General features: G+C 48.6%; 1 protein-coding gene across 1 annotated transcript in view; it reads right to left on the reverse strand.

The window, feature by feature from the left end:
- Nucleotides 1–1,354: 1,354 nt before the first annotated feature.
- The window catches only part of ABCF1 (ATP binding cassette subfamily F member 1), a 49,181-nt gene continuing 32,555 nt past the window's right edge, over nt 1,355–17,980 (reverse strand). Inside the window, exons 19-29 of the mRNA XM_015412843.1 lie at nt 14,952–15,035; nt 13,328–13,452; nt 11,592–11,704; nt 10,807–10,978; nt 10,088–10,162; nt 8,306–8,376; nt 7,132–7,164; nt 6,649–6,817; nt 5,798–5,862; nt 4,123–4,195; nt 1,355–1,895 (exon numbers count right to left, since the gene is read on the reverse strand). Coding sequence (XP_015268329.1) covers nt 1,729–1,895; nt 4,123–4,195; nt 5,798–5,862; nt 6,649–6,817; nt 7,132–7,164; nt 8,306–8,376; nt 10,088–10,162; nt 10,807–10,978; nt 11,592–11,704; nt 13,328–13,452; nt 14,952–15,035 — 1,147 coding nt within the window. The 3' untranslated portion in view covers nt 1,355–1,728. The remainder of the gene's footprint in view (nt 1,896–4,122; nt 4,196–5,797; nt 5,863–6,648; nt 6,818–7,131; nt 7,165–8,305; nt 8,377–10,087; nt 10,163–10,806; nt 10,979–11,591; nt 11,705–13,327; nt 13,453–14,951; nt 15,036–17,980) is intronic.

The raw sequence follows: 17,980 nt of genomic DNA on the forward strand, positions 1-17,980 counted from the left end.
GCAGTTAAGGTTGGAAGGTGCTGCTGAGGGAGTGAGGAACATCTGTGACCCTTGCACAGATTGCTGGACCCAACCCAGGCATTCAACTGAATGCAACTAAAGAAACTCCAACCTCATGCAGTAATAGAAGTTGCATTTCTATCACAGGATTAGCTTTCAAGGCACAGAACTGCATTTCTATCACAGGATTAGCTTTCAAGGCACGTGCAGAAAAACAGAGCAGCTGTGTCCCCAGGCAGCAAGTTAGGAAATGTGGTGCGCATCTGCGGTGAGGCTGCACCGTTCCCCCTCCCCTTTTCTACTCAGTTCATTGATGGTCACAATTACTGCTGGAGCGTCCAACAATGAACCAGGGTACATTCAGCATCCCGATCCAGTTAAGGAAGCAGGAGTGCTCCCAAGGAAGAAAGATTTCCAGCAGTACCGCCAAAAACCCTTCTTGCATGTTGCTGATTTCCAGTGGGTGGACCTGGTCCTTCTATAGCATTTCCAAGAAGCTATCAACATTCTTCTTTCAAATCTAAAGAGCGAGTTTTTATCCACATAGATGAAGAGCAAAGCTTTCATTTGTTTTTAAACGAAGCTCCAAGGACAGGGGCCATGGCTCAGTGGCGCAGCATCTACTTTATACGCAAAAGGTCCCAAGTTCAGTTCCTGGCATCTCCAGTTTAAAAAAGTAATGTAGAAGGTGATAAGGAAGACCTCTACCGGAGACCAGGCATAATAGACAAATGCTGATCTTGATGGACCAAGGATCTAACAGACTAAGGCAGCTTCCTGTGCCCATTTGCCCTTTCCTTAAGATCATTCTCAATGTTCTTTGTTCATTCTCCTTCATGCTTCTACTCTTCGCTCTACATTTCAGCTGCTACCAAATGTTTGTCATCTTCTGCGCATGGAGCAGGGGTCACTGGGTGTGTGTGCGGGGGAGGTATTTGTGAATTTCCTGGCTTGTGCAGGGGGTTGGACTAGTGGACCCCGGAGATCTCTTCCAACTCTATGATTCTAAATGCAGCCAAAGAAACTATTACTGGTTTTCTTGGTGCCGAGTGGGGCTCATAGCTAAAATTCAAAGAGAAAAGCACTGACTTTCATGTCTCAGTTTAGAACCACGGTATGCGTTATAGACCCAGAATTCAGATCAGCACTATAACCATGGCTGCATGCCATCTGGACTAGCTCAGCCGTAAGGGCACGATCCACCACACAATCCTTTGGCCCAAGGAGACAATGGGAAAAGTTGTCCCCGGAGGGTTTTGCCCTCTTCCCCCTGTGTTCAGCTCACTTCTTAAAGGAGGCCCCACTTCTCGGTCTCCATTCTCCCAAATAAAGACTCAGAGACAGGCTTGCCCAAAAGTATCCTTCACATTTTAATTTAAATCGGTTTACACAAACTCTGCTTGAACTATTCTCAGGGAAAAAAGGGGGGGGAGATAAGGGGGAGGAACGGCCTGTAAAATGCTACCTTGTGTTTCGTAAGAATGAGCCATGCTTAGACATATCCGCACTCCCACCCCTCCACCCCCAAAACTTTAATTTTCCCGGCGGGTGGGCGGGGTGAGAAGACAGCAGCCGAGGGGGAAAAGAAGCTTTTGGCTTCGGCCAACCCCTCCCCCCCCACTCAAGAGAGTCCTGCGAATGAGGAGAGATCTGAGCTTCTGATGAGGGAAGCTGGACGGTGGAGTCTCTCTGCCGCCGCCACCTCCTCCTCCTCTTCCTCCTTCAGCCTCACTCCCGAGGCCGATTGATGATAACCTCGCCCAAGGCCTCCAGCACTTCCCGCTTATAGTCCTCAAAGTCTCCGTCTATCTGGTTGATGGACTGGTCCTCCACCACCCACAGCTGGCAGTTGGTCTCCGTGATAAGGCGGGCGTCATGGCTGACGATAATCACAGCTGGAAGACGGAAAGGGGGGGGCGCAGCGGCAGAGTTTTTGTGGGGCCAGAAAGAGCCTCCCCCGCCTCCCACAGAGCTACATCCACATTCTTGGGGGTGGGGAAGTCACCGTGGGCAGGCCCTGCCTGTCACCTTCTTATTCAGAGGTGCCTTTGTGTATTTATTTATTTAACTTCTTTTATACCCTGCTTTTCTCCCCACTGGGTACTCAGAGCAGTTCACATAGTTCCTCTCCTCCATTTTGTCCCCACAACGACCCCTCTGAGGTCTGTTAAGAGGGTTTGAGTGGCCCATCCCAAAGCCACCCAGCAAGCTTCCATGGCAGAGTGGGAACTTGAACTTGGGTCTCTCGGATCCTAGCCTGACACTGCAGCCGCTACACTCTATATGTGTGTGTGTGGGGGGGGGGGGGGGGGTGGCGTGCCATCAAGTCGCTTACAACTTATGGCAACCCTATGGCCCCTGGGACCTCCAGAAGGCCCTCTCGGTAACAGCCGTGCTCAGGCCAGTCTCCACCCCACCCCACACCACACTGGCAGGGAAGGTCACGCTCTAACCACCTCTCCACACAAGGCAGAATCAAATGGATGTTTTCTTTTCTTTTCTGATCATCATATACAGACTCTTTGGCCAGGATCTAAAGAACTCTTTAGGCACCTGCAAGGCCTTGAATATCCTGGAGTATCCTCCACTGCTTTCCCGCCAGCAGCAGCACCATGCACTGCGCTGAAAATCCTATGAATCCTAGAGGCTGCTTATTCAGCAGTGGGATATGGGATGAGAGGAAGGATAGAATGCCCAGGTCGGGAGCTCGGCTACAGGCACCGCCCTCAAGAGTGCAGCTGTTTCCCCACAAGCGGCAGTCATCCTAGCCCTGCCGCCCCCCCCCTCCTGGGAAAGCTGCAAGAACGAGATCCCGGCTCGTTCAGAACTTCCACCGAGACCAGTATCCTGTCTCCAGAAGTAAACAGCCGGATGCTTTGGGGAAGCCTGCAAGCAAGGCATGAGGGCAACAGCCCTCCACAGTTATCAGTTTCCAGCACCAGATACTCATGGGTATGGTGCCCCTGAACATGGAGTTTCCATTTATGGCTAACAGCTGCCAAGAGCACGCCATGAGCTTGTCTAATTCCCCTTGTAAAGCCATTTCAGGTAGTGCTCATTACTGCATCCTGTGGCAGACAAAATTCTGTATCTCACTTATGCATTAAATACATGGGGTGGGAACGGGCTTCCCAAGTACTTACCGTGATTCGGCGGGGGACACAGACGTGCCGCACCATGCTGTCGCCAGGACGTGACGCCGGGCGACGCTCTGGCAATGGGGCTGGAAACTCAATGGTACCACCGAGTTTTCAGCCCCATTGCCAGAGCGTCGTCTGGCGTCTTTCTGGCAATGGCATGGTGCGTTACAGGGAGGAATGGTCCGGCCAGGGAGCATGTTTCCCTTGCCGGATCGCGGTAAGTACTTGGGAACCCTAGGGGGGAACCTCAGTTCCGCCTATCTCCAATGTACTGCCAATCAACCCAACTCGCAGCCTAGTGCTGCCACCTAGTGGTGAATCAAAAACGAGGCTGGGGTAGAGCAAAGGCGTTCATGGGACAGAGGCAGGCCCACACAGACTATGACAAGGGACACCCAAGTCCAAACCCTCACTCTGCCATGAAGCCGCTAGGTGACTCTGGGCAGTCACTCCCACAGCCTAACCTACCCCATAGGGTTGTTGTGATGATAAAGTGAGGGAGGGGGAAAGGGACCAGGCACACCACCAAGTACTCCTTGGAGGAAGGGTAGGTTGTAAAAACTAAGGTAATAAATATTTAGAAAATTAATGTCCCCAAGAATGCACAGAGTAAGCAGGACATTTTTTTAAAGTACCCCCCCCCCTTTTTGCATCGGGACTTTTTAGTCCCCCCTCGTTTGCTTGCTGCCAGATTTGAGTCCTGGCTAGAAGTTCTATAAAAGCAGACCTATCGGTGTGGCAGTTTAGCACTGGTGGCATGACCACAGGACAACACCTTCAGGGGGCAGAGGAGACCATAGTCCCCAGCAGTGCTTCCTATCCATCCTACTAATGCCCAGCTGTGGCCTGCGCAAGGTTTGAAGAGGGCCTGGTGCCTCCCCCAGACAAATGTCCACCCCAGCTGCTAAGCAGCTGCTTAGTGTTCTTTTGTCGTTGTCGCCCCACCACCACCACCACACTGTACCACAAGGCCACCACTTACCCCCTTTGTATTCATTGATGGCGTCTCCCAAGGCATCGATGGACTCGATATCCAGGTTATTCGTAGGTTCGTCCTAGGCAGGGATGGGGAAGAGGACGCAGGAAAGAGGAGGCGTTCACTTGAGGGGGAAAGAGGAGGCCTCTTGGCTTTTCACTGTTCTACCCAAGTCACAGGGGGTGGGAGGGCTCAGGAGTTGCCCGCCGCACTGGCAAATACCAGGATCCAGAAACCAACACCAGTTCAGATGGGCCCTACCACCCAGAGGCCCCCAGGGGTCATTTCTAGGCAGTTAGGAAAAGAGCCACAGAATGAGGCCTAGTTGTTACTGAGGTGGAAAGTTGCCAACTCTGGCTTAGAACAGTCCTGGAGATTTGGGGATGGAGTCTGGGGAGGGGACCTCAGCAGGGTTTGTGTTTGTTTGTTCCTATCAAATGTTGCAGCCAACTGATGACAAGGCGAAAGACGCTCAGAGGTGGTTTGCCATTGCCTGCCTCTGCGTAGCAGCCCTGATACGTCTTGGGGGTCTCCCATCCAAATAACTCCGGGGCTGACTCGGCTTAGCTTCCGAGATCTGATGAGATCTGGGCTACCCAGGTCAGCAGGACCAGCAGGGCATAATGCCACAGAATCCCACTCCCGAAAGCTCCAGTTTTATCCAGAGGAGCAGATCTCTATCACCCGGAGATCACTTTGACTTCCGGGAGACCTCCAGGCCCCACCGGGAGGTTGGCAAACCGAGCTATGTCGCTTCAGACGGCCCGTGGGCTTCGAATGACTGACGGCTCCTCCGCACAAAAATATATCTGGCACATACAGAAGAGCTGTAAGCCCTTTCTTCCCTCTGACGTATTGTCCTCTAAGCTGTGGAGTCTTGTGAGCAAAAATTCTACTTTGTGAGCTACTGGCATTAAAGTTGTGAGTGAGCGGTTTGGCTACTGCATAAATTAGTTTGCTCTGGAGCCACCCTTCCTGAGCTAAGGCAAGAATCTGTGAGCCGGAGGCTAAAAAACTGTGAGCTAGCTCACACTAACTCAGCTTAGAGGGAACACTGCCTCTAAGTATAGGAATCTTTTTTTTTTTTTTGGATGAAGCACTTCACCACACAAGCTGTTCCGAAAGAACCTGCCTGCAGAATTAACACCTTTTGTAGACAAACAAACAAAACATTCATTCACTTCATTTCTACTCAAAGGGGGATCCAAAAGTGGTTTATGTCGTTCTCCTCTCCTCCACTCTGTCCTCACAGCAGGGACGGCTGACAGCGTGTGACGGACCCAAGGCCAGCCAGCAACTTTCTGTGACACAGCGGGGATCTGAACCTGGATCTTGAACCACTAACACTCTGCCTGGCTCTCAACAAAAGAGCCCCCGTGGAGGGTCCCCACTTAACAGATGCGAGGTCTGGCTGGGACAGCTGTAGAGGAGACCGAACGGGGGTGCTCGCCGACAGCCCCAAAGCCCCCCCCGCCCCCAAGCCAAAAACCTGATCAAGTTTTCTGGCGCAAGGAGAAAGGGAGCTCAGATCGGTCTCTTTTCGGCACCCAGGCCAGGTGGTGGGAGGGGAGAGGGAGGCAGCCCAGAACACCACGAGGCCCCGATTCGCAGAACTGTATTGCATCGTTAAAGGCACTTTCCCCCACAACACTCTCTGCTGCTTTCCGTTCCATGAACTCACCAAAACGAGGACGTCTGGCTCCCTGCAAGCCAGTTCAGCAAATACCACACGGGCTTTCTGTCCCCCTGGAGAAGTAAACAAACAAGCAAGCGAGAGTAAGAACAGATGATGAAATTGCTGAAGGAAATCCTCCCTGCAAAGTTGGTTAGGGAAGAGATCCTATCCTTTCAAAGGGACCAGGGACAATAAACTGTATCCCGACTGCCACCCAGATAAGCTCACACACTATTGTACCACAGAACCCCTGATGAGCTTTGCAAACTGCTCATCTTCATCCTGGCGTTACTCTGCCACTATACGAATCAAGAAGGGAGATGTTCGTTTTGTACAAAGCACACTTTGCAGTCCAAGAATACAACACACAAACACACAATCCTGTTGTTCCACAGATACATCAGGCACTTCTGAACCCTCACAGTTCCAAGAAAGGAGCCAGAAAGATCCAAGAACTGGTGGGAGTCTTAGGCATGCACGCGGGAGCCAAAGTTTCCTTAGCTCTGCACAAGCCCTTGGCCTTTGTTAGGTCCCGATGCCTGCCTGCACCATTAAGCTTCCCAGCCATATTCCCTCTCACCTCTAGGAAATTTTCTGCCATCACATCACAGCTGACTTACGGCTACCCCAAAGGGTTTTCAAGGCAAGAGATGAACAGAGGTGGTTTGCCATTGCCTGTTTCTGCCTAGCAACCCTGGACTTCCTTGGGAGTCTCCCATCCAAGGACTAACCAGGGCTGACCCTACTTAGTGTCCTCAGATCGGGCTGGGTCTGTCTCAGCAGTGGCCCCTTGACCCCATCCCAACCCCCGCAGGGGCCCTGTGCCCCTCTTCTCCAGAAGCCAGCCCGCCTCATACCAGAGAGCTTGCAGATCTGGATGGTGTGGGCGTGGCTCTCCAGGCCAAAACGCCCAAGGCACTTGCGCGCATCCTGGTAGGGCAGGTTGAAGTTGCGCTGCAGGTACTCTGTCGCTGTCTCCTGCATGTTCAGCTGATCGGCATACTGCTGGTTGAAGAACCCAATTTTCTACCAGGGGGAAAAAGAAGAGAGGATGTTTTGTCCAAAAGGGGGTGCTTAGCGAGCCCAGGTGACCCTGCTTCCAGGCCTAGAGTGGGGTTGATCCGGCCCCAGGCCGGAAGGCGCTGGTTGGTGGCAAAGGTTTGAAATCGTGACACTGAGGCTCACTGCAATGGAAGTGATTTACTGAATTACAGATGATGGGAAAGGAGAACGGCAGAGCGTAAGGAGGAGGACCTGCTCACCACCCCCAGCCCCCTTCAGCTTTCACAAATTCTGTCCCACCTTCCCCAGAAGACCCTTACGGCGTCGCCAATACTCACTAGTCTGTGGTTTTTTCTCATTTCTCCTCTTGTCTGGAACGATATAAAGGGGGAGGGGGGGAGAAAAGTTAGATCTGTGTTCCATCCGAATTTACGTGTCTGTGCAGATGCAGACAGAGATATGGCTAAAAATGGGTTCCACCCTCTAAGAGGGTCAAGAGGCAGCCTCTTGGGGGAGAGCTCAGTTGGCCATTTGACTGGGAAAATCCCTTGTCCAGCTGCAAGATGCAAAAGGGCTATTTTAGGAGCAACAGTGGAGATTCGGCCTGGCTTCTGCTAGCCTGTCTGTGTTTATTTTTCTTTCTTGTTTCTTTTCTTTTCTTTTAAAGAAAAATGACAAAAGCTTGTGTCGAGGGCTGACTTTCAACAGATCGCAGCGAGGGAGCTGCTCTGCTGCGAACAAAACCCTGACCCAGAATCAAGTCATCTACGAATGATTTAGCACTGGGTTCCCCATGAATGTGCGGGGCGCTAGGGACAAGAGGGTCTGTTGGCTGGAGTACTGGGAAGTGAAGTTGGTGAGAAGGCACACCGGAACTGCCCTGTTTAATTTTCGGTTACTGTGTGTCTCATTATTGGTGATCTCCTGAGCATCAACCCTAAAAACTCACAACGATGTCAGGTAAAGATTGGCACTGTAGGTGAGAAAGGTTTGCCAGCTCCCAGTACTTCAGAGGCTGGACTGAATTTGCCAAGACAACAGGATGGCCTGCAAGCTGTGCAAAGGAAAGCCCGGGCTTCATGTGAGAGCGCACGCTAGGCATCCAAAGTGCACACAGAACCCAGGTTGAGCCACTGGTATTTCCTCTTTAAAAGACCCACCTAAGACTTTGAAGACCCATCGACAGTCTAAGCGGACAATACGAACCTAGATGGATCAATGGTCTGGCTTTGACGGTATCGCACCGGCCTCATACCATTTGTGGCCAGTTTGTAATCTGCACTCACCGCGTGCGACATGTGTGTTTGGTCGGCTAACTTCCCCTTCAAGAAACCCCTGTGTTTTTACATTGAGTTTGGGACGTTATCCACAGAGGTCCTCAGCACTGCTTAAGTGGCAGTGGTCACTCAGGACTGTATTGCTGGGCGTGTATTTAAAAAACCCTTACAAACACAGCGGGAGGAGCTACAGGGAGAAGGCCCAAATGTGAAAAGCAGAATAAGGCTCTCTTACCGGTGGCAGTTTCCCATTTAGCAGCAGCAGCAGCGTACTCTTTCCCACACCGTTGGGGCCCACGATACAGACTGGGGGGGGGGGCAGGAAGAGAAGGGGGAGAGAAAGCATCAACACTTAGACTCTAACACACTGCAGGCAACATATCCTGAAGGCTCCCGCTTCCCTTTCCTCCTTATGTGCAGAACTAAAGGTTTGAGAGCCCACAATGTGGAAGCACAGGTGGGTAGTTTTAACTGTGAAGACCATTGCAGAAAAACGTGTTGTTTCCTTGTGTTTTAACAAAAACGTTACATTCCCCCTGAAGGAATAGGTTCACAGCTTGGGGGTACGGCTCGATCCTGGACTACAGTTGGAGGACCCCATCTCTCCTGTGGCATGTTTTAGCAGCTTCTGCTGATATCCCAGCTACAGCCGTTCCTCAGAGAGCCTGGTCAGGCCACGGGGACCCATGCTTTGATACACCCAGGTTAGATTACTGTAATGCACTTTACATGGGGCTGCCTCTGAAAATGGCAGAGAAGCTTCAGCTGGTCCAAAATGCAGGAGCCGGGCTATTGTCAGCAGCAAGATACAGGGATTGTACCACCCCGGTGCTGAAAGATCTGCACTGGCTGCCCATTTGATTCTAGGAACAATTCAAGTGCAGGTTCTTTAAAGCTCTAAGCAGCTTGGGGCCAGGGGACCTGAAGGACTGTCTCCTCCCATATTGTCCAGCCCTCCAGTTAAGATCGGCCTTACAAGCCCTACTCTCTGTACCCCACTTTCAGAGGTGAGGCAGGTGGCAACCACAGACAGGGCTTTTTCAGTAGTGGCACCTCACTTATGGAAAGCTCTTCCTCTTGAGGCTCGCCTGGCACCAATCTTGCTTTCTTTCAGATGCCAGGCCAAAACATTTCTGTTCACCAAGGCTTTTAACTAAGGGGTTGCTCTTTTTATACTATTTTAGTTTGGAAAAGTTCCAAAATTCTGTGGATAAGAGAGATACACAGTTCACAGCTGTTTAAAAATATACAAACAAGTTGAAACATTAGAAAATACACTAAAAGAGTATAAGTTTTTTTTAAAAACACATGTGAAAGATTATTGTAAGAATATAAGGTGAAATTTGAAAAACAAATTTTGAGGTATTTAAATAGGTAATCTGATGAGGTAATGAAATCCCCTATTATTTAGATACCCAGGTAAATGCTTGTGTATGTATGAAATTACATGGTTTTAGATTTTGAAATGAACTGAAGAATACAACAGAAAAAGTATACAGACATATAGTCTTTCATAGATTATAAAAACTGATATTTAAAAGTTTGCAAAAGATATTTCTAAGAACATAAGGTCGAACATGGAAAACAAATATGGTATTGAAGCATCCAAGCATGTAAACTGATGATGTAATTGAACCCCCCACATTTATGTATTTGTGTATTATGTACTTGTGTGTTTGGTCATTGTGATGTTTGTCTTCATACAATAAAAATCTTTAAAATGAGAAACTTATTTTAGGCTGTCTGTGGTCCCTTTTTGGTCTATGTTTCCAATGCTGGGCTGGGTTTTAATTAATATCTTTTAGTGTTCTGCTTTTATGAGTTTATTTTGTTAAGCCGCCTCTTGCAGGTTCCTGGAGAGGTGGCATAAGAATGTTACAAGCAAATAAGTTAATAAAATTGTAATTTATGGTGGTGGAGGTGGATATAAATAATAAAATATTCAAATGAAAAAAAAATGAACCAGCGCAATGAGGTAGTAATGAGAGTCAGAGTTATCATCACGGGGATCACTCACTTCGAGACTCCATGTCAATTCCGAAGTCCAGATTTTTGAAGAGAGGCTTCTGTCCTTCATAGCTAAAGTCCACACCTGTAAGAAAGAACAAGGAGGAGAAAATGGGAAATAGTGTATGTGTGTGTGTGTGTGGGGGGGGGATCTCACTTTGGAGGTGATATTTCTCTCTCTCTCTCTCTCTCTCTCTCACACACACACACACACACCCCTAACTGCTAAGACCTCTGGTGGCAATGACTGAGAATCTGCCAACCCAGGAGCAGCAGACTGCAGAACTCACAAACAAATAATGACACTGTGGTTCAGTCTTCCAAATCCTTTCAAAAAGACGGCAGAGTCACACTCAAGAAACGCTGCTCCTATCTCTCCAAAGAGATAGCACCAATGCTCTGCACGCATGGGATGGTATATAATGCTATACAAGCACACCTGTGCTTGTGGAAGGAAGCTTTCCTGTCGTCCTCGTCCCCCCGCTTTTGCTCCAATCTACCATGCCCCCTTCCTCCAAAAACGTATGCCAGATCACCCTCAAAAGGTAAAGGACTCTCGTGATTAAGGAAACGGCAGTATGTACAGTGCCCCCTACTGTTAAAACGACTCATTGCCTCAGAGCAACCTTTCCCAAAGTCATCCACTCCGTTCCAGGCCACAGTTCCTCCCCTCCCCCCTCCCCCCTCCCCTGCCCCAACACCAATCCGGAGGAGAGGCAGGCTTCCTACCATGCAGGCCCAGAATGGGCGGGCTGAGAGGTGGTGGGTTCGGAAAGGTAAATTTCACAGTGTACTCCTTAGGCCGCTTCAGTAGCTCGGGGGCTTCGTTGGCCTCTTCATCCGGGTTCTTCTTGCGGCACTTCTGCTGCTTGCGGGTCAAGGCCTCCTTCGTCTGTTTTTCCTGACCAAAGAACAAAGCAAATTAATGTTCTGGACTGAGAAGGCTACCAGACGCCCAGTCTTAGCCACTGTGCCCTTTCACCTCACCAAACAAACATTTCAGGGGATCCACCAAGAGCAAGAGCAGTCAGTAGAATCAATCCATATTTCTACTGTCCCGTAAGAAAACCCTCACTTTTACACCTCTGAGGGCAAGCTGAAGGCCAAGGATCAATTCTCCCTATCGTTATACTGATCATTTCCTGGGAATGAGGCAACCTGAAGAGCGGAATTACAGACATTACGCTCAAGGTACAAGTTCTCTGTGGCAACCCTAAGAGCCCAGACCAGCCCGATCTCATCAGAGCTGGCAAGCTAAGCAGGGTCGGCACCTGGACTGGTGACCATAAAGAAAAGACTGGGGTTGCAATGCAGAGGAAGGCAGTGGCAAACCACCTCTGCTCACCCCTTGACTTGAAAACCACATGAGGTGGAATTTCACCTTTCGGCATGAGTCGGTGACTCAATGGCACACTTTACAAGTTCTCTTTCCTCAAGCAACTGGACTGCCAGGAAGCCCCGCAGAGGAGGACACAATCCTGGCTCCCAGGACCGAATCCAGACCAAAGACTTACTGCCTGCTTGGTGGACTTCCCTCCAGCCTTGAGGTCTTTCAGCTTCTTCTCTTGTTTCTCGTACTGTTTGAGAAGCTCCTTCTGTTTCTGCTGATACATCTTCTTGAAGGTCACTGAAAATGAAACAGGGAAAGGGACAAGCCTTAACAAAAGCACTGGCTTGCTGGAGCCGATCCATCTAGTCTATGCTTCTTTCTCCCGCTGAGGCCAGCCGAACAACCCAGGGAAGACCACATGAAGGAGGCTCCTCTCTATGGTATGGCCTCAGCACGGCCTGGGACTCTGAAGGGTGCTGCCTCTTAACATGGAGATTGCCATATTCACTGTTACAGCTAATGATGGAGACCTATTCTCCATCAACAAGCTTATGAGTGACAAATAGCCAGGAGGGAACCTTTCCTGGAACTTCACCGCAGATTAAAAAGGTGTCCTTAGAGAAATCACTTAACTTAAATAAGATGCTCAGTTGAGCCAAGGCTTGCTGGCATGGCACTCTGGAGTTTCTGGAACGACCAGAGATTTCCTAGAAAAAGTGTTTTGGTGACAGCCACTGTAGTGCGGTGGTTAGAGTGTCAGACTAGTATCTAACAGATCCAGATTCAAATCCCCACTGGGTAACCTTGGGCCAATCATACTCTCACAGCCTAACCGACTTCACAGTGCCATTGTGAGAATAAAACAGCGTAAGGAGAAATATATATGCCACGCTGAGCTTCTCGGGTGAAAGACAAGATAGAAATGAGAAACTTGCATGGCCATGGGAAAGGGGCAGATGACTGTACTCAGTGGTCTACTACTAAGCCTCCACTCCTAGGGCACACACGCCTACAAAACTGGCTCCTAGATCAAGAACAGGAAGACTCAAAACCTCATGATATTTCCCCCATGCACACCTTTTAAAAATACAGGTCTTTGATTGGTGCCTTTCATCAACACAGAATATAAATGGGGGTGCTAGAATTCTGCCCTAATTCCTGCATTTAAAAAATGCATAAAACTTCACAGATTTGGGGGGGGGGGGGAATGTTATGACAATCAGAAGGCTGCCTGACAAAATCTAAAAGCACTTGAAGTCAAATTGCAAAGTGTATTAAAGCCTTGTTATCGCGGCATCTCTGCAAGGCAGGTTAAATTGTACTTCTTCACGGAGTCTTCTCCTGAAAGAATCTTTGCAGTCATAATTTCAGGCTGTTTACTGCCTTTTTAGTTCTACAGTGTTACTATGTTATGTTTTTAAATTAAGATGGGTAGCCAAGTTTGCCTGCAGCAGCAGAAAAGAGCAAGGGCCCAGTAGCACCTTAAAGACCAACAAAATTTTTGGCAGGGGGTATGAGCTTTCGTGAGTCACTCTGCTCACTTTTTCAGATACAGAAGTGCATCTGAAGAAGTGTAGACTAGCGAAGAAGATGTGTAGACTGGATAGATCGGTATCTGAAGAAGAGGACAGTGACTAACAAAAGCTCATACCCTGCCACAAGTTTGTTTTTAAATTGTAAGACACCTTGGGCTATTTAGGAAAGACAGAGCAAAAACCAAATAAAACGCTTGTAATTTCAGAATTCTAAGTTTTGCAAAACTTGGTTGCCTTTCTATACACGAGGTACATGGGCAGAGTTCCCTTCCTGCTGCACTTTCTAAAGGCACGGCACCAGCATTGGCCCAGAGACACATTTGTTTCTGTTCTCGCCGGTTTTCTCTCTTTCTTTCAGCAGTGAGGAATTCCAGAATGCCCTTACTGTAGTTCCCCCGGTAGTAGAAGAGCTTCTGCATGTCCAGGTGGACAATGTCTGTGCACACGTCGTCCAGGAAACCCTGGTCGTGGGAGACTATGAGGAGGGTTTTCTTCCACGTCTGGAGGTAGCTGTAAGGGGGGGGGGAGCAAATACATTTTTTAAAGAAAGCATTAAGGACTTATTTATTTATACTCCACTTTTCTCTCCAAAGGGGACCCAAAGCAGCTTACAATATCACTCTCCCCTCCTCCATTTTGGCTTCACAACAACCACTCTGTGAGGTAAGTTAGCCTGAGAAAGAGAGAGCGACTGGCCCAAGATCATTCAGCAAGCTTCCCTTGTAGAGTGTGGTTTCAAAGCTGGGGCTCCCAGACGCTCATCCAACTGTAACTACCACACCATGCTAGCTCTTACACTGTTCTATGATAACCTCTTTACCTTATTTTAGTTTCAGATGGCGGCCATGTTCGTCTGCAGTAGAACAGCCAGATTCCAGTCTAGTAGCACCTGAGAGACCCACAAGAGCTTCAGGGTATATAGGCTTTGGAGACTCAAAGCTGCCTTCTCCAGCTGGCCAAGGCAGCTTTGACTCTTGAAAACGTATACCCTGAAAATCTCTGAGGTGCTACTGGACTCACATCTAGCCGTTGCCTCATTTGAGTTGCCTACTTTTGATGGAATCATCATGTAATCAGGAAGTCGAAGAAGCAGATGCCGAAGGGGGGAAAAACAGAGGGTCTGGCCAATTATCGGCTCTTACCTTGATCTCATTTCAGGATAAAAGAGGCCGCATATAACCCCGGATCCAGGGTCTCAGGCACACTGGGCAAGTTATTACGTCCTTAATAAAACCCTAAGACTCCCAGCATTAAAAAAAAATGATGTCTCCGGCCCTATCTCACTCCCCTTCATTGGTAGAGTGAGGCCTGAATGTGGAAGGACAGAGGGAAGAGGCAGAAAAAGCACCTTAAGAACATTTCCCACTTATCACGTACTCTTCCAAATGGTACCTATTTCACAGTTTGCTGGTTTATACTAAATGTGCACCTAATGTCTACTACTCTGGCTGGCAAAATCTGCTTCCTTAGTGACAGATTAAGCTGGGTAACCGTGTTAAACTATCTGTAGCAGTAGAGAAGAGCAAGAGACCAGTAGAACCTTAAAGACTAACAAAATAGTATGAGCTTTCCTGAGCCACTGCTCCCTTCTTCAGATCTCACAAAAGCTTATACCCTGTTGCATATTTTGTTAGTCTTTAAGGTGTTACTGGGCTCTTGATGCTTCCTTAGTGAACTGAATTTTGAAATTCCTTAAAAATGCACTGGTTGGCCTTCAGTTCGTTACTCTCTCTCTCAGCCTAACTTCCCTCACAGGATTGGCGAGGGGATAAAATGGAGGGGAAGAGAATGGCATACATCATCCCTGAGCACCTTGGAAGAAGGGCAGAGTGGCAAAATAGCAGAACGGAAGACATTTTTGCCACAACCCACCAGAAATTCATCCCTCCCGCCGGACCTGGCTTCTGGGAATTCACCTCCTTAAGACTGTGGGGGCCTGTCTCAAGGAAGCCTGCAGCCATAGAAACCAATCTGTTCTTTCATGCACTTGACGACCTGGGGGAACTTACTTGTTAAGCCAGATGACGGCATTCAGATCCAAATGGTTGGTGGGCTCGTCCAGCATTAGCAACGTGGGCTCCATGAACAGTGCTCTGAGGGAAAAGAACAGTAAGCGACAGCTGCCCTCATGGTGCCCCCTCTGGAAAGCCAACCTCTTTCTGAGAAACAGGGAAACCAGCGAAATGAAGGCAGGACTGCCAACATTTTGAGGGACGCCACTAATTTAGATTAATGAGCAGGTGTTGCTCTGCTGAAAAGCGATACAGTAGCAATTGACGGGGGCATAGGGGAGAGGAGGCTGTTCCCAACAGAAGGGAGAAGGGCACAAAGGAAAATGCCACACGTGTTGAGGGGGGGGGGAATCAGTGAAAAACACCACAAAAATAATTAGAACGATTCTGATGAGAAACAAAAATGGGAGAGTATAAGTTAAGAAATCACGGAGAGGGGGTGACGCATACTATGGCAGAAGAGACAGTTCAGTTTAGGAGAGGAGTTCTGAACTGAGGAGGGGAGCACATGGGAGAATGGAAGGACATGAGGGGGGGGGCGTTCTGGCAGTCAAAGTCAGGGATGGTCAGTCTGATTAGGAACGCACAAGGCTGCTTTCCATTTATCTCAGATGTTTATACATGACTTCATAGGTCTTATACCAATTCAAGCCATTGGTCCATTTAGATCAGTATTGCCTACCCTGTGGAAACTGGCTCTCCAAGATCTCGGGCAGACGTCCTTCTCAACCTTGTCATTCAAGGACCTTTCTACTGGCAATGTGTTGAATTAAGTACGGCACTCTCCAACTGTCAAGCCTGCACTCCAGCACTGAACTAGGTCCTCCCAAAGAAGTTAAATTTTTTTTAAAAGGTACAAGCTCCCCTCTAAACATTCTAATGCTGTTTTAATTGATTTATTGTATTATTTTAAATGTTCTCTATTGATTTGATGTAAGCCGCCCTGAGCCGGCTCTGGCTGGGAGGGCGGGGTATAAATTTGAAGAAACAAATGAATAAAAGGCCGTGAGGTGCACAGACAGAGAACACCCAACAGACACCCCTCCCTGAGTCAACACCACAGAGGCCTCGGTCCCACTGTGCATATGAGGACCACACAGATCAGGGCAGGGGCTGGATTCTTCCTGTGAGATGCAAGGTGGCCATCACTGGTCTGAATAAGAGTTGACCTCACACACACACGCACGGAGAGCAATGGGTATGTGCATATACTCCTTTACCGGGATGGCCCAGGCTAGCCTGATCTTATCACCTCTCAGAAGATTAGCAGGCTCAGCCCTGGTTAGTATTTGGATAGCAGATCACCAAGGAAGTCTGGGGTCGCTATACAGAGGCAGGCAATGGCAAACCACCTCTGAAGGTCTCTTGCCTGGAACATCTTATGGGGTTGCCATAAGTCAGCTATGACTTGATGGCACTTTCCCACCACCATGTGTATATACATTTGTCTACTGGCTAAAGCATTCCGTGCACCTTGGTGTTTAGTCTTGCCGGCCACATGACCACGGAAACGTCTTCGGACAGCGCTGGCTCTTCGGCTTTGAAACGGAGATGAGCACCGCAACCCTAGAGTTGGACTCGACTGGCTTTCGAGCAAGGGAACCTTTACCTTTGACCTTTACTGGCCAAAGCAGGTAAGGAAGAGGAACAGGACTGATAAGATCTGGAAGGGGGAGGAAGTTAAGTGACTCTTTCTCTGTGGATCGAGGGAAGAAGGGGTCCTCCTCACATCGGAAAGGATTAACACAGTTTACAGAAATGGCCTGTGGTGCAAGTGGGAGGAATAATCCTCCTCCATTTGCGGAGGAGATCACGATTACTGAAATAAAGAGGAGAAGGGATGGAGAAAGCCATTCCCGAGTGTTAGACAGAGCGTCAGCCTGAGCTTCCCTCATCTGAAGCAAGAGAAGTCTGGTAGTTATGGGCAATACATCCCTCTACCAGGAACCAGGAGATTTCAATCAAACTGGCGCCATCCCTTCAACCTCTCAGGAGACACTGTCTTTCAAAGAAGAGAAACAAACCCAGACAGGTTTCTGAGGGGCCAGGGTTATTTGCAAGTCTGGCTCTAAACAGACAGACGTTTGGGAAAAGGCATGAAGAGGAACAGCACACACTTGGCTGATAAGAGCAACATTCCATCACACATAATGGTCATCCATCTCCCTTCATCTAAAAGAGAAACCGCACTCAAGGTGTGCATTAAAGTCCTGGTTTTTGGGGTGGGGGGGCTTGAAAACAAATCTGCTTGTGGCAGAAGACAGTCTAAAGCTAGTGCATGCAACTTTCCAAGCCTGTGTGCATGCGCCGTTAAGTCTTAGCCAATTTATGGCGACCCTGTAGGGCAGGGGTCCTCAAACTTTTTAAACAGGGGGCCAGTTCACTGTCCCTCAGACCGTTGGAGGGCCGGACTATAGTTTTTAAAAAAACTATGAACAAATTCCTATGCACACTGCACATATCTTATTTTGAAGCAAAAAAACAAAACGGGAACAAATACAATATTTAAAATGAAGAACAAGTAAAGTTAAATCAACAAATTTACCAGTATTTCAATGGGAACTATGGGCCTGCTTTTGGCTAATGAGATGGTCAATGTCCGGTTCCATATTTGTCACTGCTAGTCATAACAAGTGATGCAAGTGTGCATCAGTTAGTCTAGATCTGGTTGGAGATTTCAGATGTTTCATTCTGGAAAAAGTCTGTTCACAGACATAAGTGCTTCCAAAGATGGTTGCCATTTTGAGTGCACGGTTCCTGAGATTAGGATATGTCTCAGAGGGGAGAGATGCATAGAAATTAGGAAGGCTGCTTGACTTGAATGCTTCTTTCAGAGAGTCACAATTCTGCAGTTCAGCCAGTTCCATTTGGTAAATTGTATCCACATTTTCAATGTCAATAGAAAATGGGTTACAGAAAAGCTGTATGTCCTGTTCATGAAGATGAAGCGCACACAAAACAAAAATTCCCCCTCTGCAAGCGCTACTTTGTGGCTTGCAAAAGAGGGGAGGGGGTCCGCTGGAAAC

The sequence above is a fragment of the Gekko japonicus genome, unplaced genomic scaffold (genome assembly GCF_001447785.1).
Source record: "Gekko japonicus isolate JY-2015 unplaced genomic scaffold, Gekko_japonicus_V1.1 scaffold1199, whole genome shotgun sequence".
In the NCBI taxonomy this organism is placed as follows: domain Eukaryota; kingdom Metazoa; phylum Chordata; class Lepidosauria; order Squamata; family Gekkonidae; genus Gekko; species Gekko japonicus.